This window comes from Corvus moneduloides, chromosome 22 (assembly GCF_009650955.1).
Source record: "Corvus moneduloides isolate bCorMon1 chromosome 22, bCorMon1.pri, whole genome shotgun sequence".
Lineage (NCBI taxonomy): Eukaryota > Metazoa > Chordata > Aves > Passeriformes > Corvidae > Corvus > Corvus moneduloides.
In genome coordinates this window covers 2150480-2174115 of record NC_045497.1, presented here as the reverse complement: position 1 = coordinate 2174115, position 23636 = coordinate 2150480, and the positions used below count along the sequence as shown (strand labels likewise).

The 23636-nt window shown below is 49.2% G+C and overlaps 2 protein-coding genes and 2 long non-coding RNA genes across 9 annotated transcripts in view; 2 read left to right on the top strand and 2 right to left on the bottom strand.

Annotated features, from left to right (window-relative positions):
• Positions 1 to 7758, bottom strand: part of MIB2 (mindbomb E3 ubiquitin protein ligase 2) — a 38880-nt gene extending 31122 nt beyond the window's left edge. For 2 of the 3 annotated variants that reach the window (XM_032131308.1, XM_032131310.1), the window contains exon 1: positions 7575 to 7758. The gene's annotated coding sequence lies outside the window, so the exon portion shown is untranslated. Of the gene's footprint in view, positions 1 to 7185; positions 7206 to 7574 lie in introns of those variants that run through there. The other variant, XM_032131309.1, reaches the window with a different exon arrangement.
• Positions 7759 to 7917: 159 nt separating this feature from the next.
• On the top strand, positions 7918 to 9510 carry LOC116454567. Its single transcript, XR_004244144.1, has 3 exons — positions 7918 to 8016; positions 8723 to 8799; positions 8886 to 9510. It is a non-coding gene; the product is annotated as an uncharacterized LOC116454567 (long non-coding RNA).
• Positions 9511 to 13604: 4094 nt separating this feature from the next.
• Positions 13605 to 19842, bottom strand: LOC116454630. The gene is made up of 2 exons (XR_004244150.1): positions 19752 to 19842; positions 13605 to 19611 (listed from the first exon to the last, which is right to left on the bottom strand). It is a non-coding gene; the product is annotated as an uncharacterized LOC116454630 (long non-coding RNA).
• The window catches only part of LOC116454628 (Golgi integral membrane protein 4-like), a 24079-nt gene continuing 20048 nt past the window's right edge, over positions 19606 to 23636 (top strand). For 3 of the 4 annotated variants that reach the window (XM_032131448.1, XM_032131449.1, XM_032131450.1), the window contains exon 1: positions 19606 to 19873. In XM_032131448.1, coding sequence (XP_031987339.1) covers positions 19687 to 19873 — 187 coding nt within the window. In that variant the 5' untranslated portion in view covers positions 19606 to 19686. Of the gene's footprint in view, positions 19874 to 20721; positions 23455 to 23636 lie in introns of all 4 variants that reach the window. The other variant, XM_032131451.1, reaches the window with a different exon arrangement.

Genomic DNA, 23636 nt, shown 5'->3' with positions numbered 1-23636 from the left:
TAAAACTTAACTGGAAAAAAGGGAAAATACTCCAGCTTTTAATCCACAACATTTTAGCTGCAATAATTGTGACAACTTTCTGCCAATATTCAACTGTGACAGCCCCAACATCCACCTCGTGGGAGGCAAAGGTTGCTGCTGGTCTGGCCCCACAGCAAACAGAACCCAGTGCTGTAAACAGTTGACAAAATCAGTGCCTGGAACCTGGTGATCACATTATTTGAACAGCATGGTAAACAGAGGAAGTGTTTAAAAGAAATAAAAAGCAGCTTTTTTTCTTCCCTTTACACATATCCTGCAGTTTGAATTGTCTTCTTGAGGTGAATTGTTCCACTTAAAAGAGATTTGCCTATGCAGAGGATGCTTCCTCAGGTAACTGCAAATCACATACTTCTCCAAAATTCCCCACTTCCCCAATTGATAAACCCCCAAAGAGCATTTTGAAAATAAAATAATTCCCCATTTCTTACTCTTTCTGTTCTCTTTGACTCTTCCAGTGCCATTAAATGAAGTCTTATCAAGCCATTAAAAATGTAAATTGATCAGCTTCCACTACGGCAAAGCTTCAGGACTTAATTTTGCATATCCTCACACCAAGAATATCAACATGGACACAATTTTAGTGTGATTAAGTCAGCTCACGTTGACTTAAAAACTGCTGGTTTTTAGCAGTACTACTTTCTCCACTACTCCTGTGAGCGTTTCCCTATAGAAATAAGGCTCAGCAGGGTTTTCCCCCTTTCCTGACACAACTTTCACAGCTCAGTGGCTGCCCAGAGCTCACCTACACCAACTGTTGTTCCCTACCTGTTTTCCTACCTACAAACCAGAAATAAATACTTTTATATTCTTTAATAACTAGGATCAAATACCTCTGCTCAAGGCTTAACAGCGGGATAAGTTTATTACCAAGGTTAGCATCCATGCCTAAAACCTTAAATTCCCACAAATATAGTCACTATTAGATGAAAACAGAGCAGAAAACCAGTAGAACACACAGGAAATCAGTATTTTTATCCCACCACCAGATGGACAGCGCCTTGCAGCAGAGAAGCTGTGGCTGCCCCATCCCTGGAAGTGTCCAAGGCCAGGCTGGATGGGGCTTGGAGAAACCTGGGATAGTGGAAGGTGTCCCTGCCCATGGCAGGGGGTAGAATGGGATGGGCTTTAATGTCCTTTCCAACCCAAACCAGTCTGGAATTCCATTATATTTCCCCTGAGAAGCCACAAGGCCTCGGTGACACTTTTCTTCCCTTCTCCTTGTGCAGTCAGGAATTTTGTTTAGTCTAAAATTTTGCAAAATGGCATCACTGGCACAGGGGAGGGAGTGAGAGAGGAGCAGATGCTGTTTTTGTGGCTTAAATACCAACAGCAGATCAAGGAACCCATTCTACTGATAAATCAGTCTGAGCTGAAATTAAAAAATCGGATATGGGGCAGCTGCCACTGGCGAAACCAATCAATCAAAAAAAAAAAGGTGAGGTGAAATCATTCCCAGGGCCCAAACCTCACCTGCTCCCAGAGTATATTTAACCTTATTACATAAACAGAATAAAGCAGGTGATTAATAGGCCTTTGCTCAGGGATTAATATCTTGTCGTTTCAGCGTCACCGTACGGGAGCAGGCACAGGCACATCCTGACACACAGGGAGGAAATGCTAAAAATAACCAGCCAGGCTCAGAGTCCCCACCGAGCATTTTATCTCTGCAATCAACACTTGGCCTTTACAAATGCCAGCCCATTGATCTGTTTTGCCCAAACTGAATTTTACATTCCATTTTACGCCACTTGTGTTCTGGCGCCGAGTTGTTCCTTTCCCTTTCAGCAACGTTTCAGTGGTTCTCACTCTGCTTTTCCACCTATTCCTTCACCTTGTTTAAGGATGCAGGTCTAAAGGAGGCACCTTTAGACAAATTTATTCATATTCAGGAGCAGTAGTTTTGTGCAAACTCTTGATTCCAGCATTCTGGTTTCCTAAAAAATGGCAAACAACCTCAGAATAAATCCTAAAAGTGGAAGAAATTAGAGGGAAGTTACACATCTTAAATTTTGGGTTTATTATGTGTGAGTATGGCAGGACCCAAAAGCTGCAGTGGACACAAAAACTGAACTGAGTTGGCCTTGAACCTTCAATTTAACTCAAATTTCAACCCCACTGTGATGACAACAGGCACAGAAAACTGAACCTGCTCCAAAAACATCACACTCATCTGCACAAAACCCAAACTGGCTTTGTCACTGAGATCCGTGGACTGAAAAGGGCTTTTTGTCAGCAGTGAGTAACAAAATTAATTAAAAAGAAAGTGACAGTGATCGCCCAGGAGCAAAGACACAGCACAGTGTTTTTCATGAATCAGCTCTGTGCTAACTGAAGGACTAAACCATGAAACAAACTGGATTGCACAATGGTCAATATTTGCTTTAAAACACAGAAATGCAAACACCACCTTCAGGAAACACCACCATAAACCAAAACTAAACAGCTGGCACAGGCTGCCACCACCAGAAGCCGTGGCACTCCACGGGGTACTGGGTTTGGCTGGGATTGACTTCATTTCCTTCACTGCAGCTTGTCTGGTGCTCTGGTTTGGATCTGCGACCAAAGCAGTGCTGACAACACTGGGGGGTTTGAGCTGGGCGGAACAACCAAAGCCTTTTCTGGTTTTCCCACTGAGGCTGAGGGTGCACAGGAATTTGGGAGGGAGCAGCCAGGGCAGCTGACCCTGAGTGACCACAGGGACACGCTCAGCAATAAAAACTGAGGCAAGAAAGAGGAAAGGGGAGTGTTTGGAGTCTCTTTGCCTTCCCAAGCAATTCTTGCACCTGAGGAAGTCCTGCTTCCTTAATTTTACCCTTCCAGTCCTGTTCCCTGTCCCACTGTGGCAGAAGGGAGCTGCCTGCCAGGGTTAACCCACCCCACACAGAAAGGTGGAATATCTTTTGCCAGGTCAGGGATGCTCAAAATTCACATTTCTACGTCAACATCAATCAAACCCTACAAAAGCACAAGTTCCCTCCAACAGCTTCTACTCCACAGGAAAACTTCAGGCTTCAAACTGCTGAGATCAGTGCTTGTCTGCCCAGTGGAGAAATAAAAGTGATTACAAGTGAAAGTTCACACTGGGCATCTCGTGGATCTCTCTTATTACATCCCATGAGATAATTGCTCATGAGCCCAATAAAATTTCCTTCTGGCTTTTGATGAACTGTGTTCTTTCCAGGAGGGAGAAAAAACAGCTCCAGCCATTTGCTTTAATTGGAGCCGACAGTTTGCAGATCTGAGCCTGGAGCCTTGAAAAAGCTCAGTAGCTGATGAGAATCCACTTTTTCCTCAATAGCAGATCTCAGAGTTAAATTTACATTGCTCTACAGCAAAAACAAATACTCCCTGCCCACACACGCAACCACTAGGTAATGTTGTTTAAGGAAAAAAGCAATTATTTGCAAAGTTTGAATGAAGGTCTTTGCATAGAAAAAAATGGGAGAATGGTATTTTAACTTGAAATTTAACATTTAAATGGTATTTTAACTTTCCCATGCCCTCCATGGAAGACCTCTGTGGAAAACAAACAAAACCTCAATATGATTGCATTGAGTGATTCCTCTTCCATCTCCTGCCAGGAACCACCATCACTTTTCTGGCTCTTGAGTTTAAGAGGTCAATTATCAACCACCTGCATCCCTTGTTTCTGTGCCCAGAACAGTGACAAAAGCCACAATATTAAAAAAAAAAGTTTAATAAAGTGAAATAAAACCCACCCAGGGCAGCTGGAAAATCTCCACTGCTTAAAGAACAAGCTTAACAGACCCACCAGGAAGGGTTTCAGTGTACTTTATCATGCCTTGTGGAAAAGGATGGACTAGGTGGCCTCAGCAAAATCCCTTCCAGAACTATTTTCAATCATCTAGAAATAGAGGATCAGACAGAAACATATTCCAGCAGTGAGAAATCTGTCTTGGCAGCAGATTTCAACTGTGCTCTTCCTTGACATTGCTCTAATATATTTCTCAGAGGCAAGACCATCTGGCCCAGAGCTGATGGTGTGGAGCCCGGGTAAAGCTCAGGTCTGCATCTCTCTCACATCAGCTATCAACTCCTATTTACCATTAAAATCTGAGTTGGAGCACTTAAAAGTTCATAAACCTCCAATCTAATGACACGACTGCCTTGCCTGTCCAGACAGGCAGTAAGTGTCCCCAGAAGTCATTCAAAATCAAAATCCTGGTTTACTGCAGGAGTGAAAAAATCAAGAGGAATTAACTCTGATGTCCTGAGAGGTGGCTGAAAAGTGGGGCTGAGGAAACACAGAGCTGTGACTTTGGCATAGGGCTGCTCACAGGTATTTAAGATTCTGGGACCCTCAGCAGAGGTGCTACAATGGGATTAACAAATCCTCTGAGTTAGGAACACAACCTCCTCCAATTTTTCCAAATGAAAAGCAGCTCCTTCAGCCTGGCACAGAGGGAGCTGGAGCATGAAACCTGCTGGATCCCTGATGAGCCTTGATAGCTCATCCTACCAACTTGAGATTCCCCTTCAGGCTTCCAGAACGGTCAGCACTGTGCTCCTGCCTGCTTTCAGCCTGGAACCTGCCCATTCTGAGCTCTGAAAGCAGATCAGAAGGTTTAAGTCTAATCTCTCCTGACATGCCTTTGGCCAGGCAGGCGTGTGGGAGCAGAACAAAGTGAGGAGGAGCTGCTGCCTTCCTTACTCAACCAAGGTTTAGGGTCAGCACGTCCATCATTCACCTCCAGGTCTGTGCATTTTGCAAGGCCTGATGTTATCTTTGTGCTCTGGGTACTCTGGAGAACGCAACAGCACTCTGCAGATGGGAAATGGAGCCGTAGGTACATGTGGGATTGGTGGCAGAGGCAGGAACAAAGCTCACACATCCCAATTCCAAGTTCTGTTTTCCTGGTCACAGGAAAAGAAGGAAGTTTCAACCCCTGATCCAGCATGCACCCCTAATTTCCTTGGGGTCCCATCAGGGCATGTGGATCAAGGTCTAAGGCCAAGCACACACGTAACTTTGCTGATGACACTTTCCAGTCTAAATGCTGGAAGACTTCTTCTGTACTCTTGGAAATTTCAAACACTAGTACAGAGGTAAAAGAAATACTTAAATTCTGCAAGTCTCCCAAGAAACAACAGACCCCACTTTCTCTTTGTTTAAGGAGAATTCAATGATCTCTCTCCCATCAGAGCTTCCAGGGAGAGTGGATGGAGAGGTGTGTTGGTCTCCTTCTGAGGACACTGTATAACAATTCTGGCCCCTCCAGAAATGCCCTTGATAAGCCATGAATTAGAATCCCTGAAAAACAACCAGAACTCAAACAGGACTCTCCATTCTATCCCTGGAAAACAGCAACTGGAATGGGAAGGGCAGGATCAATGCTGCTGTGAGTGGCACGGTCACATTCAGCACAGCCCTGAATCCTGCCAGAGCCCAGGAGCACTTCTGTAGCAGAGATGATGAGCAAGGCAAACAGATTTGATGGGAACAGGCAGGGACAACACGACCTCAGAGAGCTGAACTAGGTTGGAGAAAGCCTTCAACTCCAGAGAAACCACCAGGACCAGCCTCTGTGAGCAACAGAATCAGACATACACAAACACAAGGCAGGAGATGAGCTTGTTTCTGAGGCAGCAGCCACAGCTCTGAGCATCCCGTGCTCCTGGAGCCACCCAATTCTTGATCAAGGCAGCTTAAAAAGCCACGGACAAGAAACAGGGAAGGAGACAACTGCAACCACCACACTCACAGTACTTCCACAGTTTTTTGCAGTTTTCCAGACATTTGACAAAGTTTTAGTGGACAAGGGTTGTGCACAGCATCCCAGTTCTTCCAAACAATCCCAGCAGTGGCCATTGCAGACCAAAGCAGGAGAGTAACAGATTCCTCATACACGAATTTGGCACAGGATTTTCGCAGCCACAGAGTTCCAAACATGCACTCAAAATAAATGTCAAAACATACGATGCTATACAGCAATATCAGAAGAAGCAGAGAATTGAGCCGAGCCAAATATCACACAAATATGAAGCTCCTTCTCATGGCAGTGACTCACAGAGCTGTGCTGTGCAAAGAGGAAGGGATGGGAAACACATTTACCTTTCAGAAGCCTAAAAAGGGAATTAACTCTTCAATAAAACAGAGCCAGTGGTGATGCTGTTAAATGACAGCGGGGAAGCTATTTGTTAATAATGCTGCAGGCATCCTAAAGGAGCTCCTGTCCTTCCAGCACAGAATTAAATCAGTCTGAAAACAGGCATACGGTACTGAAGATACATCAGTGCTAGAGCTGAGACTACAGTGATACCTGATACCCAACCTACTGCCCTGTAAGTTAAAAAAGAACTTTTTAAAGGAACCATCACGTGCCCAAAAGATGTCACCTGCTCCAGACACAAACCTAGACACCTACAACTCTGAGCAGAAAGCAAAGCTCAAAACAGAGCAAGAACTTCTCCAACTCTGCCAAGGCTGTGGAAGCTTCCCCTTCCTCATCTCCATTATCTGCTTATCACACAGCATCACTCCCATCATAAAAATGGGGGATGTGGGTTATTTACAGGAGCTGCATCCCTTGACAATTCACTCCTCCAGATCCTGAAACCATGAATGAAAAATTCAACAGGTAATCAAGCACGGAGGAAGGTCCTAGAAGGATGAACTGCATCATTCTTTGTAGCAAGCAGTTTCAGGAAACTGTGGACTTGCTAAACAGAGGAGAAATAAAAATGCTATCTCATTTGAGCCAAATACACTCCCCCTATGGCAACAGAGAAGTGCAGAGGATGTCATGAGGCTCCTAGCCAAAAAGAGAGAAGGTTGAGCAGTAAAGCCAAGCTCAAGTGACCTCCATGAAGGTGAGCCAGGGCTCACTTGCTTCTCAGTGAGGTAGAAATCAGAATTTGTGACATTCAGAAAGTAATTCTGCAGCTGAGCACGGGCGGTGAAATGAGAGCAAACACCTCCAGCGCAGCTGCACCAACTTCTCTGGGTTTATTCTGGGTTTAGTCTGGCCCTTTCTGCCTCCATTCAGGCAGACTGCAAACACAGAAAGACAGCAGAGAAAAAGCCACATGTGCCTGAGCTCCGAGCTGCCTTCCCCACACGCTCCAGGGACACGAAACTCCCGGCAGGAATCACCGCCCTCACCTCAGCCAGCCAGGCCTTACCTGCAGTACCTGTTGGGGAACAGGACGGGTGTTCCCACCCTCCAGAGCAACCAGGAAAATACGAATGGAGCGGGAGCAGCAGCAGCAGCAGGGAGCGGGCGCGGCCTCAATCCCGGCTAAAGGGATCAGAACCACCCCGGCTGAAGGGATCAGAACCACCCTGGCTGAAGGGATCAGAACCACCCCGGCTGAAAAGGATCAGAACCACCCCGGCTGAAAGGATCAGAACCACCCCGGCTGAAGGGATCAGAACCACCCCGGCCAAAGGGGTCAGAACCACCCCGGCTGAAAAGGATCAGAACCACCCCGGCCAAAGGGGCCGGAACCACCCCGGCCGCTTCCAGCTGCCCCATCCAGAGAGGAAAAACTGGGAAAATCCCGGCACGTACCTCAGCGAGAAGGCAGAGCCGAGGATCCCCACAGTCACAATCCCAGCGCTGCGCTCGCCGCCGTCCCTCCTCCATCCCCACAGCCGCGCCCGGGCGGGCGGAGAAGGCGGGTGAGGAGCTCGTGTGGGAGCCGGGGCTGGGATCCGCCCTTATCCCGCTACTCCCCGGTGTGGCTGTCCCAAACCCCCCCGCCCCAGAGCCGGGCCGTGTCGCTGGAGCCCGGCCGCGTCCCCGCGGTGCCGCTGCCGCAGCCGCAGCTCGGCCCCGGGGCCGCCCCGCCTGCGCTCCCGCGGGCAGCCGGGAGCCGTAGTTCCGCTCCGGGCGCTCCGACTACAACTCCCGGGAGCCCGCGGGGAGCCCAGGGGGAGCCGCCGACCCGCCCCGGCTCGGGGCTGAGGGGAAAGGTTCGGCAGCGTGTCCCGTTTGGCCGGGCCGAGCGGCGGTGCGGCCCGCGGGAGGCGATGGGGAGGGATGCTCGTGGTTAAATGGTTGGGTGTGGGGGGCTTTTTGGGATAACTCAGTGCAACAAGTCCTTGTTGGGATCAAATGTTAAAAGAGTGGGTTTAGATTGGATATTGGGGGGAAGTTCTGCGCTGTGAAGGGGGTGAGGCGCTGGGACAGGTCGCTCAGGGAAGGTGTAGATCGCCCATCCCTGGAAGTGTTCAGTGCCAGGGCTTGGAGCAAGCTGGGGTGGTGGAAGGTGTCCCTGTCCACGGCAAGGGGTGGAACGAGATCGTCTGCAAGGTGCCCTTCCAACCCAAACTGTTCTATGATTCTGTGAAGGGGGATTCGTGTCTTTGTTCAGCAGGTGGCCAGGAGGGCTTTGAAATCCTCCTCCCACTGCGTACCCCAGCCTTGTGCCTGGAATGAGATCATGGGTGGCTGAAGTGCCACCGGACGTGAATCTGAACGCCTGAATCATGGAGTGGGTTGGAGTGGACCTTAAAGATCAAAGATCACCCAGCTCCAACCCCTGCTGTGGACAGGGACACCTTCCACCAGGCCAGGTTGCTCCATCCAGCCTGGTCTTGAACCTTAAAGCACAGGACTACTACTTTCATAATTACTATCAGAGGCAATTTAGGAGTTTGTATCATGTCTCTGATGATGATACTGATGCCAGTGTTCATGTGGATCTCTCCTGTCAGGTGTAGGACACACACACTCTGCTGACTTCGCCCCTGCTGAGCTCAGAGACACCTTGGAAACTCTCTGGTTAAGTGAGGTAAGACCTTGCCAGCATTACCACCCTGCACTCACAGCAGGAACATGGCAGCAAGGTCACAAAAAACATCCCTTGTGCCACCCCAGCCCGCCAGGAGCACCACCAGAGTCCTGCAACTCAAAGAGAGGGAAGAAGGACATCAGGCAGCAGCATTGCCTGGGGTTTGTGGAGACTGAAGAGAGCAAATTTCTGAGACGGTGTCACGGCACAGCAGCTGTTACCCTAAGTTTTATGGCTACAGGGTACAAAGGACCTGTCCAAAAACAAGCCTGATGAAGCCAAACAGGAGGACTCGGTGTCCCTTGTTCTCTGTGTTGTGTAAAAGTGATGTTGGCCAGGCCAGCTAAACACACAAACTGGGGAAATGTGAGTATGACATGAGTGAATTGATCTGTCCTGGTCCTGACACAACTGCATTTGATGTCAGAAGGTGAAAAGTGAGTGCTGGGAAATATTTGGGGACGGGGTCAGTGAGTCTGAACATGCTCTGGTGTTCCCTCCCTCAGCCTGCTTTTTGCCAGGCAGGTTTATAATTATATAAATCAATTTATTATTATTATCATTATATTAATATAATATTTACATTAATATAAATATAAAGATAAATTAGGGACAGATTAATGCAACCAACACCAATTGTTCTACAAGATCCATTCATGGAGTAGCTGGTTTTGGGCTCACTCAATAAAGACCAAGATAATTTAGGCCTTACTTTTGCCAGTGCTTGTTGTAAACAGGAGCTTGCACATCCAGGCTCTGAATTATGTCAGGTTGGGGGGTTTTTTTCCGAGCTAATTTCTCTTTAAAAAATAAAAATTAAAATGAAATATTTTTAAATTTAAAAAAAAATTAAATTCAAGCTAATCACTCTTTAAAAAATAAAAACTAAAATATTTTAAAATAGAAAATAATTAAAATTCAAGCTAATCTCTTTTAAAAAATAAAATTAAAATTTAAAAAATAAATTAAAAAAATTAACTTGGGCTTTGCAATGTTTCCTGCAACGGGCTGGAGTTGCACAGCACTGAATATGGGGGAGAAACCTCTGCTTTTCCGTGGCCCTGTCCCGGTTTTCCAAGGATATTCCCAGGAATCGTTCTTTGCCCACTGGATGCCGCTGTTCCACAGAAATATTCATTTCTTCAGCACCTTCTGTCGGCCATGGGAGCCGCTCCAGGGTCAGCCAGGCTATATGGATTTATCCCTGGGAACCTGCCTTTTTTCCCCAAAGGAAATCTCCTTGATATTTTGCACTTTCCAGACACAGCAGATGGAAAATTGGGCCACTTGATCCCTTTGTGATGAAGGGATCGAGGTGAACAGTGAAGGTGAACAGTTCATGGGATAAAAATATATTGGTGATTGAGGGGAGAACATTGCCCAAAATGTGTTTTCAGGACCTGTAGAGAAAAATAATTCCCCAGAGTGTACATCCTGCAGTGCTGTTTTGCATTCTTAATACAGGAAAAAATTGGTTTTATAGGATTCTCTCCTTGAAAGCAGAGCCTGGAAGTGGCAGCAGGAGCCACTGATGTTACCTTGTGGCACTGCCTTCGGAGGCAGTGACCTGGATAAAGCAGCAAGGATGTGTGTTCTCCCACTTTTCAGAGAAAAACCAGTGGTATTTATAGCTCAGCTCAGCCTCAGAACAAAGCAAAGTGACCTACATCCCTCCAGTGCCCAGCTTTGGGAATTAACTTTGAGGAAATTCAGTTCCACATTTAGGTCTCTCTCCTCTGAAGCAAATGAAACCACGGCTTAATAGAATCCAAGCCCAAGGGGGATTCCTCTTTATTCCCTCACAGCAATTTTTAGCACTGGAAAACAACTGGAAAATGTGGCAAAAAGAATAATTAAGGGTAGCAGTACCAGGCAGGTGACAGACCCTGTGTGGGATAATCACCCGTGCCAGCAGTTCTGCTCTTTGAGGGGTATTTGGAGTCCCCTCTTCCTTCTGTGGCTTCCAGACAATATCTACGGCAGGGTGCCTCCAATGCTCAGCATCACATTAGGAAAACTGGATCAGTCTTCTGGCCTTTGCTGAGTGTCCCAGCAGTGCCAGGTGGAAAAGTGGCTGAATTCTGGGATGGTTGTGCCTAAAGCCCAGGGTTGTGTGGAGGAGTCTAATGGAGAAACTCTTAATAAATTGCTAAATATCAAGTTTTGCCTCTGCACTCTGCCCACTTTCCCAGAAGCATATATGAAAAAAAAAAAAAAAAAAGGCAAATTTCCATTAAATTATTTCATTTCAAAATCAGAAATGTCTTCGCAGCCTCCCCTCTCTAATCTGGTTTATTTGTTGTGCTGGAGGAACACAGCATACGGAATTCTGCGAGGGAAGCCTGTCCATGCTGCTATAATTAGCTGTTGGTGGCGACAGCAGGCATCTTGGCTTCTTTATTATTTTAAAATTCTCAGCACTGTGTGATGGGATGAGTTTCTACCACCCCAGAATGCTAATGTGTGGGAAAGCCTGGGAGCAGAGCAGCATCCTGCTGCAGTAACAGAGCCTTCAAAATCCCAAAGTGATCCTGAGTGTGAGTGCAGTGAAATCAGTGGGGTTACACCAGCACTGAACCTTCAAAATCCCAAAGTGATCCCCAGTGTGAGTGCAGTGAAATCAGTGGGGTTACACCAGCACTGAACCTTCAAAATCCCAAAGTGATCCCGAGTGTGAGTGCAGTGAAATCAGTGGGGTTACACCAGCATTGAACCTTCAAAATCCCACAGTGATCCCGAGTGTGAGTGCAGTGAAATCAGTGGGGTTACACCAGCACTGAACCTTCAAAATCCCAAAGTGATCCCGAGTGTGAGTGCAGTGAAATCAGTGGGGTTACACCAGCACTGAACCTTCAAAATCCCAAAGTGATCCTGAGTGTGAGTGCAGTGAAATCAGTGGGGTTACACCAGCACTGAACCTTCAAAATCCCAAAGTGATCCCCAGTGTGAGTGCACTGAAATCAGTGGGGTTACACCAGCACTGAACCTTCAAAATCCCAAAGTGATCCCGAGTGTGAGTGCAGTGAAATCAGTGGGGTTACACCAGCATTGAACCTTCAAAATCCCACAGTGATCCCGAGTGTGAGTGCAGTGAAATCAGTGGGGTTACACCAGCATTGAACCTTCAAAATCCCAAAGTGATCCCGAGTGTGAGTGCAGTGAAATCAGTGGGGTTACACCAGCATTGAACCTTCAAAATCCCAAAGTGATCCCCAGTGTGAGTGCAGTGAAATCAGTGGGGTTACACCAGCACTGAACCTTCAAAATCCCAAAGTGATCCCGAGTGTGAGTGCAGTGAAATCAGTGGGGTTACACCAGCATTGAACCTTCAAAATCCCACAGTGATCCCGAGTGTGAGTGCAGTGAAATCAGTGGGGTTACACCAGCACTGAACCTTCAAAATCCCAAAGTGATCCCGAGTGTGAGTGCAGTGAAATCAGTGGGGTTACACCAGCACTGAACCTTCAAAATCCCAAAGTGATCCCGAGTGTGAGTGCAGTGAAATCAGTGGGGTTACACCAGCATTGAACCTTCAAAATCCCAAAGTGATCCCCAGTGTGAGTGCAGTGAAATCAGTGGGGTTACACCAGCACTGAACCTTCAAAATCCCAAAGTGATCCCGAGTGTGAGTGCAGTGAAATCAGTGGGGTTACACCAGCGCTGAACCTGGGCCCAGCCACAGGGTCCACAAGGATACCAATCCTGTTTTTTTTTTCCCTGCTGCTGCAGTTATTTAAGCAACTCACTCATGTATCTGAGTCGAGGCCTGTGGGGCTGTAAATGGATGTTTGGCTTTGTTCCTGGGGAATTAGGTCCTTGTGCCTCCCTGGCTGTGGTGCACACACAAGGATTTTATGAATAGTGCTCATGCTGTCATTCTTATCATGTCCTGCCTTAAATCAGAGTTAATTATTAAAAGTGAACCTGCACACAGCAGCCTCACCCTTTGAGTCCTTGATGAACCTCTTGCAAGCCCAGGTTTGGGGATTTTTACAATCACTGGTTTCTGCTGAAAACCCAATTCATGGAATCCTGGTGCTGTTGGAGGCCCCGGGAGAGGAGAGTCACCAGGAGGGACATCCCATCTTTGAGGAAAGAGACACTGCAAGGCTGATTATTCCCCACCAGAGTCCACTCCCCACTCCTGAGGTGCCCAGGGAAGGGGATTCGCTGCCATTCCCAGACAGGAATCCCTCTTTTCTGTCCACACACCAAGAGGGAATCTGGTGGGAGCAAACTGCAGCGAGGAGTGTGAGACACTGCAGTGACCCTTCATGCCGAGCTGGAGGAGGGAGGACGTGCCAATGGCAGATAAACAAGGCAAGTAAACACGGAGCAGGGGAAGAGGGGAGTAATTGGCAAAGTTTCAGAGAGAAAAAGCTGGAATTTCAGCATAATTGTCCTGTGCTGTGCTCCTCAGGGTGTTTAAGTGCACTGGAGGACTACCCACCAATGCATCATCTGCAGAAGAGGGGCTTGAATTACTTTGCCCTAAAGGGGCTTTTTTCTTGTCTAAATGATAGAAGGAGAGCTGGGAGAGTCACTTTCCACTGAGTGTTATGTAAGAAACAGAGCTGGAGCTCCTTGAGGTTGACTTTGCAGGAAGTGCTGGCTGGAAGGAGTGTTTTTGTGCAGCCAAATTGGCTGCTGTGCCTCCAGCCACGGGATCTGGGAGAGTCACAGGCACTCCTGCAGATTTTATCTCCCCCCACAGCCCCTGGGATGCGTGCAGGGAGGCAAATCAACAATGTGCTTTAAGATTTCTGGGCTGCTCAGACAGGAAAATACAGGCAGGTAACAACTTCTCAGTCAATCTAATACTTCTCTAATTAGAGGTCTTTCTGTAATTAGGTCATTGTCAGCTTGGCTGTTGGCCACAGAGAGAATTTTTGACAGGTCAATACAGAGCAAGAGCTGATCTCCATTTTTATGGCTTTGTGTTGTTCTCCTTATCAAAGTCTTGCTACTAAAGACATCCATTCCTGCCAGCTTGGAGATGGATCCCTGGAAGGAGGCTGCTGAATCCACCTTAGGAGGATTCCCAGATAGTCCTCAGATCCTCTCCTCACTTCTGAAAACAGATGTGAACCTCAGACTCCACATCCCTCTGGCAAAACCCTTTAGACCCATTATCTGTGTGCAGGAAAAATGCTGAATGGAATTTCCAGAACCCAACTGCATGGTTCAGGGAAGTCTGTTCCATTTAAAATCAACAGTGATTAAGCAATGTCTAAAATCTCACCCTGAGTCTGTCGATGGCCACAGTTAACACACAGTGACAAAGCAGAGATGACTTAAGCTCTTGGCTTATGGGGGTATTAAAAACCAGACTGAAATCTCCGTGGCTGACACCTCATGTGTAGAAATGCCAGCTTGAGTTGCTCATAAATGATCTTTCCAGCTTGATGTGTCATGGATATCTGCATAGCATGAAGTCAGACAAAGCAGCCCTGTGTCCAGCTGATGAGGCTGGCTGATCCCAGCAGAATGCTTGTGCAGGCATGAAGCTTCCCCTGGAAAAACACTGGAGCGAGATCATGAGGAATTCTCATCTCTCTGTCATCCTGAGGTGCCACAGGGTGCAGTAGAACATCCTGGAGGAGGGACCAGAACATGCAGATCTGCTGCTGAGCGTTCTGTGTCAGCTCCACGCTGCTGCTGCTGCCTTCTCCTCCCACCATCACCTGCACTGCCTGCTCAGGCTCCAGCCTGATTAACAACAATTAAAAAGCTCTCTGTTTTCCCCAGAATTTCCCCCACAACAATACAGTGACAAATGGCACTTCACCCACAGTAAGGAAAATGTCTGTGCCTCCAGAATCCTGCCTCGTGACGGTGTGAGGAACTCCTGGATGATCCAGCACTGTGGGGCTGAGGCAGGCTTCCTTCCTGAAATACATTATTGAAGACAAATCCAGGGAGCAGTGTCCTGGAGTCTGTAGAATATGCCTTGCTGGGTTATTGGACTTTCATAAAGCTCAGTGGTCATGTAGGAAGAAAAATTTTAGTGCTGGTGCCAGTGTTCTCTCTGTCTGTGGCACAATTTCTGTCCAGCCAGAACAGAGCCCGTGTGGAATAGGAGGAAACTGAAATCCCAGCGACAAATTCCTTCACCCTCAAGGTGAGGAAAGCTCATATCCAGGCTGTGGTCAGTCCTGCCAAGCTTTTCTCGAACGCTGGGCAGGGAGTTCAACCATCTTGTTCCACTTGTGCTTCTCTGGAATGGGCAGCTGAGGCTTTATCCACCTTAACCACGAGCAAAGCCTCCTCCTGGCATCTCTGCTTTTACCCTGACACCGAGACTGAAGGATGCGCTGGAGGAAGAGGAGCTCCAACCACCACGGATTTGGCTGCCTGATGCTTCAGGGCTGAGCAGAGCACAGAGTCCCCAGGTCCTTCAGTTCATGAGAAGAGGCTCATAATCCTTAATGAAAGATTAATTAAACCCCTCAAGGCCCCAGAGGCATGAAGCCATGGAGGGATTTGAGAATACAAGCTGTCTCTCTCGTAAGGGGGGTGATGCTGGAACCCTGAGAGAGGAAAATTTAGCAGCAACTCACAAACCAAAAATCCCTTTGCTGTTGTTTGCTGTTGTTTTCTGGCACACTGAGTTTTTATTACCTTTGGAAGCTGGAATGTTCCTTGGCTCTAATAAAAATGTCTGAACCTTGGAAAGGCAGTAAAAGCAAACAGGCAATGGAGTCACAGGCTCTGAGTGTGCTGTGATGCATTTTCTGTGCACAATATGCTCTTTGCCCCTTCTTCTTTGGTTTTATCCCTCTGAAACCAATTTTTATTGCTTTTGATAAAAAATTTACCCCAAATCATAGACTGGTCCAGGACTCAAAGCAAGGAAGATTCCCAGTCCAAACTGTAAAAGATGAGGTGGAACTAAAAAGCAAAGATGGTTTGTTTTTTTCCAGAGGATCTAAGATGGCATAGTTAACATGGTGGAAGATTTTGCACTGTAAATTCTTGGAGTAAAGATGATTTTTTGAAAGAATTATGAGTTTCTCTCAGAATACTTTGGGAGATGATGTTTTAATGTAAGTACCAAGTAACTGCCAAAATATCCAGACATTTTCTAATAATTGTGGCTCTCCTTGTGCTCCAGTTTCTATGGAATGCTCTTCTAGATGATGAATTTTAACTTGCAACTCAAAAAAAAACCAATGCTTAGCCCTCATTTTGCTCCCCCATTCCCCTTCTCTTGTATTCTCTTGTATGGCCAGAGTTTGCTCAGGGTTCTGGGATCTCATACTCTCAGTTTTAGGCACATCACAGATGACTCAAAGGACATCTGTAGGCTTGGGGAAGAGAACTCAGAGCGCTGAGCCAACGTGTCATCGTGAGATGAAAAATAATCCCAACAACACATCCTGAAAAATGGTCCCATCAACTCCCCAGGGCAGCCTCTAATGAATTCTAATTAGAAGCTGTCACTTCTTGTTATGGGAAGACAGGAATGCTTCAGCTCTCCCACCCCTTAACCTTGGAGACACCGAGATGAGATCTGTCCCCAGGAATGGTTAAATTTCGGGCATTTTCGCTCCTGTAGGAAATTGATTGAGGATTTCTGTGTGGGGAAGGGCAGGCACCTCCAGGAGTGCTGGCAGGTTCCTCTCATGCTCTAAATCCCTGCACACCCAGATGCCTGCTTGAGAACACTTTATTTTCAAACATTTGTGCCTGTCATTTCTCATCCTCTGGGCTCCTGCCTCAAACTCCTCCCCTGCTCGGCCTATTCCCTCCCACATTTATGCCCTGGATTCCCAGAGTGGGTTTCCCTGGAAGGCACATGCAAACCCCATAAAGCCTGTAGGGTGAGTGGCCAGCGTCAAAGGGTTGTGGACGTGGCCAATTTGATCTGTAGGTTTATAAAACTGCAACTCCAAACAATCCAGCCTCCCCTCTGCCTCCTCCCAGCACATTCCTTCCATCCATCTTTTTCAGACACTTGGTTTCTTGACAGCATTTACATAACCTGGCTGAAAACACTCCCACAGCCGATTAAATGCCTGCTATGAAACCCAAAGCTCTGATTAAAAGGCTGGAGCTTTCCAGGACTGCACTACTTGCACAGATGGTTAATGCTCATGGCTTGTTCTACAGGGGAGAAAGTGGCATTTTCCTTACAAGTACACACACCCCGAGCTTTCCCATGGGAATTGCTTGTTTTGTTCAGATTATTATTTTAAAGCTGTCATCAGATGTGATCACCCACCGGATTAGAGGGAGCAAAAGGAGATGATCAGAAAATCCCTGAGGCACAAAGCATTTTGAGTTGGGTTTGAAGGGAGCTGTCACCTATGATCAATTTGTTTAGCACTGGGGTCTCTCCTCCTCTGTAAATTCCTAAAAATTCTCGTGCCCAGTGGCTGCAGAGCTTCAGAGATGTGGGATGTTGTGGGAATTTGCACCAGGAAGAATCCTCTGAATCACATAAATACTGGTAAAGCAGGAGCAAGAGGCAAAGCCTTTGGCTCTCACTGGGACTGTACTGTTCATTTGGCCCTAGGCCTGGTGCAGAAATACGGGGTTAAATCTAAACCTGAGTTTATTGCAGGAGTAAAGGTCTTTATTACAAAAGTAAAGTGCTTGCTCACAGAAATTCCATCAATCAAATCTTGCTCAGATAAACATTCCCTAATCCAGATTTTAACCTTTTCCAGACTCCTCTCTGTCAAAAACCTCAAAAACTCCCAGTGTTTCTCAGGCAGGGACCAGCACATGAGGAAGTAATTAATGAGTGCAGGAGGGGGGAAAAAAGAAAAAGAAGAATGTGCTGAACAGAGGCAAAACTGGGACTGAAACCCCTCATCCCACGGGCTGCCTGCTCAGTCCTCAGGATGCAGACAAAAGACATTCCAGCTCCTGACAAACAGCCTGAAGAGATGCTGGAGCATTCAGCAACCCCCAGGGCTGGGCATTTGTGTAAAGACACAGTTGGACAGAAAATCTGTCTGGTACCAAGAGTAGGTGGAGTGTCTTGAACTGAATATCTGGGAATCAGGAATGAGGTTATCCCTGGTCCTGCATGCACATGATCCATGGCAGACAAAGGCTGCATGAAACATCCCATCAGTGCTATTCTGGTTTTCAGAAAGAGCTGGAATAATCAGTTAATTCATTAAGGAAAGCCTGTAATGTTTAGTGGAAGCTGTACCCAGAGCCAGGACCGTCAGCCAAATCACCCCATTTCCAGCAGGCTGAGTCTCACCCAAGGTCTGGCAGAGCAAATCCACCAAATCCACTTAAAATGCTTGGGGGAAAAAAATCCTGCCATAAAGAAAGTTACCTTGGATGAATCCTAACCTTACAGGAACACTGTGCCTCAGTTTTCCCATCGACAGATGAGGGTGACAGAAGTGCCACTCAGCTAATTCCCAGCAGTGCTGTAAAGCTCATTTGATGAACATTTCTGAAACCACCACGCAGGGTTCTTAGAGGGGAATTGCTGCTGAAGAACTGTTGTGATTGTTGTTTATTCCCCAGGTGCCTGAAAGATGGAACTTGGCAGAATTCCCGAAGAAATATCCGTGTGAGCTCAGATAAGGGATGAGCCAGCCTAACAGTCAGGCTGTTGGCGCAGAGAAGTTTCATTATAAACCCGAGGGTCTTGCATAGATCTGAGCTCAAAACCCAGGCAAGGCTCCAGGAGCTTCATCTATCCCATGAGGTACAAAATCATGGAATGGTTTGGGTTGGAAGGGACCTTTAAAGGTCACCTTGTTCATCCATCACACACCTGGGTAAAACAAGCTGGACTCTGCTAGAAGAGAAGAGCCCACGTGGAGGGCATGGCCAGAACACCTTGGAATCCCCCATCCCTGGAAGTGTCCAAGGCCAGGTTGGATGGGGCTTGGAGCAACCCAGGACAGTGGGAGGTGTCCCTGCCCATGGCAGAGTAATGGAATGAGCTTTAATGTCCCTTCCAAGGAGAACCACTCGGAAAAAGCCAAACTCGCACCCTTCTCCTCGTGCCGCCTTCCTGCCTTTATCAGCTCCTGTTTTCCCGAGGAGAAACCACAGCTTTTAGGTTTTAAACAACTCATGTGAGGATGCTCTCCCGGTTAATCCATTCCCGTGTCCCTCATCCATCCCCGGTCAGCAACAGGTGCGGGGAGCCGCGGCTGTGACTTTGTCAGCTCGTTTGGAGCAGGGCAGGGAACACACGGACGAGGGGGCTCCAGGTGATGCCGGGAGCCCTCGGGGGGCGGCGGGGCTCGGGGCACTCCGGTCCCCCCGGTCCCTCCGGTCCCCCTGCGTCCCCCCCGGTCCCCGCAGCCCCTCCCGCCGCCGAGGGCGGACTCTCCGCCGCCGCAGCCCGGATGCCGCCGCCGCCGCGTTCCTGGCCGGTGTCCCGGCCCCGGTGCCGCCGCTTCCTCCCGGAGCTGCCGGCGGGGGAAGCCGCGGGGAGGGGGCCCGAGGGCTTCTCCTCTTCTCGCCGGGTTATTTTTTCCGGTCGCTGCTCCAGCGGGGGAGGTGGGAAGAGCCAAAGGCGGCGGTACCCCCTTCCCGCCCTCCCCCCCTCTCCGCCGCAGCACATGGGAAGCAAAAGTTTTCCTCCTCCTCCTGCTGCTCCTGCTCGGTGCCCTCCGCCGGCTGCCCTCGCCCCGCAGCCCCCCCGGCCGCCGGAGGATGCGGCGGCTCCGCTCGGACACCGGCCCGGGGCTGCGCCGCGTCCCGATGGACAGCGAGGAATAGAGCCCGGCAGGAGCCTCTCCCGCAGCTCCGAGCGCTGGCAGGGAGCGAAGGCGAGCCTGCGACCGCATCTTCCGGAGGGATCCGCGAGTTTGCGGAGGAAAGGAGCTGTTGGGCGAAAATAATCAGATGCTTTAGCAGCGCCGGCGAGGCAGCGCCGCATCACCGCGCTCCGGCCCCGCCATGGGCACCGGGATGTGCTCGAGGAGGCAGAAGGGGCTGCTGCAGACCGGCTTCTGCCTGCTCACCGTGGCGTGCCTGGGCTCCGGAGTTTTCCTCTACAACCACTTGCAGCAGAAGGTGCGGAACGCCGAAGCGCTGGCGCAGAAATACAAACAGCAGCAGGAAGCGCTGTCAGCCCAGCTCCAAGGTGAGTGACCCGCTCTGCATGTGTCTCCGGGGGTGTGTGTGTGTGTGTGTGCACATCCTGCCCCAACTTCTCTCCCTCGCAGCGTTACCTGCCGCTGGCTTTGCTGCCCAGCCACACGCAGGGTGCCCTGGGGACTTTAAAGGCTCTTCTTGCCTTTAAAGATGCTGCGCCTGTTTCCTTCTCCCTCCCCCCCCGCCTTTGGCTGTCTGGAATTAGAACAGCCTTGAGTCGCAGCAAAGGGGGATCGGAGCGTGTTGGATCGGCGAGCTCAGCTGCGTCACGTCTATTCCATTTCTTCAGCCTTTGGCTGCAAATCTAAACCCCCGTCACGCTAAATATGAAGCAGGAGAAACGCAGGGGCTGCTCGGGCAGGCTCTGAGATGCGGCTCCGCTCTCTGCCCCGTGTGGAAGTGAGCAGGGAGGGAAGGGATCTTTCACTAAAGTTTGTTGTCACAGTCTGCTGCCCGTTGCCTTTGCAAGGCGATAAACCCACCTCGTTCTCAAGAGGTTGATCCGGGGCTAGAAAAGTCTTGCCAGCATTTTTGGGGCTGATGGATGCTGCAGATTTTTAGCTCCCTAAGAAGAGGGGAGGAGGAGGAGGAGGAGGAGAAAGAATTGGCTTTTCTGATCCCGCTGACCAGCACTTGGCTCCTCTGGCAGGAGCTGCCGGAGACCGGAAGGCAAACACAGCGTGTGGATTCCTCCTCCCCCTTTCTCCCCTCGTTTGTCCTCCTTACATAAATGCCTCACTGTGGGAAAATGGGATTTTAGCCCACGGGGAGATGTCGGCAGGGAAGGCTGAGGACACGCGGTTACTCCACCGCTGAACTCTTATCTCCTTTGTCTAGCCTATCATTCCAGCCTTACTGTGTCTGCCAAGGCGACGTTTCCAGCAGCTGTCACAGGATTTGGAGCCTCCGGAGGGATTTGCTGAGCTCCCCGTGGAGAGGTTTGGTGGGAATCCCCTCGGGGTAGCCAGCACTCGGGTGTGTAATGCTGGAGGACGGGCTGCCTCTGGAGTGCCCAAATCCATGTGGTCAAAATATTGTTCTACTCAAGGTCAAGAGATTAATTTCACCCTCCCCCCCCCCCCCACCAAAGAGTCAGTTTAGATCACAGTGTTTATATGGGAGCTCTTCCCCGGCTAAAATCAAACACAGGGGGTCTGTCGTGACCTCCGTGGATACATCCTACAGCCTGTATTGCTGGGGCATTCTGTGACTCAACGTTTATGCCTTTTAGGGTTAAATCCTCTCCCGGTGGTTCTGCGTGCAGTGCTGTGATGCAAATGGAGCATCCCGCCGGGGCTGCTGGTGCCCGGGGCTGTGTGTTCCTGTCGGCAGAGTGCGGGAGGCTGGCTGTGTGTTCCACCCCACGAAACAAAACCCTGTCAGCCTTGGGGATTGATCTAAAGTGTGTTCAGCGCTATTATCTTATGGTTTGGTTCCATCTTTCCTCACTCCACGAGGCAATCAAACACCTGCAGCTCAGTCCCAGCTCGATTTCCACCTGCATCCCGAGTTTGGGATGTGCAGAGACCGGCAGGGCAGAAGTTAACCCTCTTTCCTCTCTTTTGTGTCAGCATCTCTGCTCCTCTTGGAGAGAGGGGCTGCTTCTCCAGAGAATGACAGTGGTAGCCTCAGAGAACCCCAGTTTTGGGAACAACAGGCCAACAACTGAGCCAAGCTCATGTTTTTTCCACCCAAATATGTGTCAATGGCAGAGCTGCAGCCTGTTGCTGGGGTTTCTAACCCCCGTCAGTCCTCCCAATCCTAAATACAGTTGTTGCCATGGCTACCCTTCTTTATTTTGAGAAGACACTCACTTGTCCAACAATTTTAACAAAGGCAAGGCTTCTTTTTGGGTTTGGCTGCCGGGAGAAGCCTGGCAAGTGGCGGATGGGAGCGATGCTCATGGGAGTCTCGCAGTACAGAGGTGTCTGGCACACGGGGCCGTGGCTCTGGTGCTGTGTCTGCTCCCTGCAGGGCTCTGGGGACAAACCTGGGGCTCTGGGCTCTGTCCCTGCACTTGTTGCATGACTTTAATTCCTGTGTCTTCTTCTGCACCTGGTCCTGCCTTTTCAGCAGGGGATTTCATTGTTTTGGCAGCTCCTTTGGCAGCAGGTGACGGTGCTTTAGAGCCGAGTCCTGGCTGGATTCCAGCCCGGATTTAGACACTGACCACCCTCCATTCTCTCTTGTAAAAGCAAATTGTTAAAGATTTCCTGGCTCCCTGGCCTCCGAACTGTGCGGTGCCAGTTTGGTCGTTTGAGTTGTTGCTGTGTCTCACCACAGAGATGAGGATAGAGTCAGAGAATTTGGATTATCCTGAGCTGGAAGGGACCCACTGGGATCATCAAAGTCCAACTCCTGGCCCTGGACACCCCCAAGAGTTGAGACACTGCTGTGTGCAGTGCTGACTCCCTGCTCTGTGTAAAGCTGAACCCACTTGCTCTGGGCTCTGGGGACCTGCAGGAATGGCAGGAGAGATTAAAACTTTCTTTTCAAGTCATTAGAGGTTGCTTCAGTTTATCTGACTTTTAAAAACAGGGTCAGGGAGAGCCAGATTTTGTGTTGTAAAATCCTGAATGAACAGCCAGTGATCCGGAGCTGTCCCTGAAGCCTCCCCTGCTCTGGGATGTCAGGATCTGTGGCTGTGGGTGTTAGCACAGCCCATTGCTACAGATGCTTCCCATTGGTGGTGGGAAGCTCCCATCACATCAAAGCCTTGCCCTCAGGAGCTCTGCTAGATAAGAATGCAAGAAAGTCAGATGTGAGAAAGTCAGAAAGTGAGTGCCCAGGGCTCCCAAATCCTCTGGGAAGTGGCTGATGTTCTCAAGCTGACAATTCCTTTGGACAAGGCTTTCTAGCACGGAGTGGAGAAGCACACACGACCCACAGCGTGCTCAGCTGGGGAAGCCCTCAGGGTGACATCTGAGCAGTCTGCTGGGAAAAGTGTTCCTAAAAATAAAGCTGTCATGGAGGAGACACTTGGACAGCTGCAGAGATATCCTTCCAGGTTGGAACCACTGCTGGAATGCTTTGGACAATATCAAAGTCCGAGGGGAGTGGCCCAGCCCAGGGGAAGCATCTTCATCGCTGGGATGTTAACAAAGATAAGGAAGGAGATAGCCTGGCTCAGCCGTGGCACTGCCCCTTCCTGCCCCTTGAGGGAGGTCAGAAGGGACAGAGGAATTTGCTGCTCCAGCATGACCTGAGTGGGGCTGGCAGGCTCCACAGACCCACTTGGAGTGAGAGCATGAGGCACCTGGAGCTCATTCAAGATTTCAGCAGGGAATGGATCAGCACTGGTTTCATGCACGCAGACATCTCCCCACTCGGTTCGTTTTCCTGGACACCGTGTGTTACAGCACGATTTGCCCCCAAAGGTCTTGGCTCTGCTGGGATCTGGGCTCTGGAAGGTTTCTTTCATCACCTCTCCCTCTGAGTGCTGCCCAGTGCCATCCTGGCCCATCTGAGGGATGAGGAGCCTGTTGGAGCTGAGCGTGGTGGCACTCACACATCGGAGCAGATTCAAGCCACCATCGATCAGGAGGCTCCTCTGACACTTCCATTTGTCAGGTGGCTGCTCAGCCCTCTCTGTTCTCGAGCTGTTTTGTGTGTAATGGGCTGCTTGGTTTTTCTCAGTGGGCTGGGTTGTGGAAGGGGAAAAAAAATCTCTCTTCTGCACTGAGGGCCAGTGGGTTGTAGAAGGGGGAAAACATCTCTCCTGCATGGTGCTGATGCCTTTACGGAACAGGGGA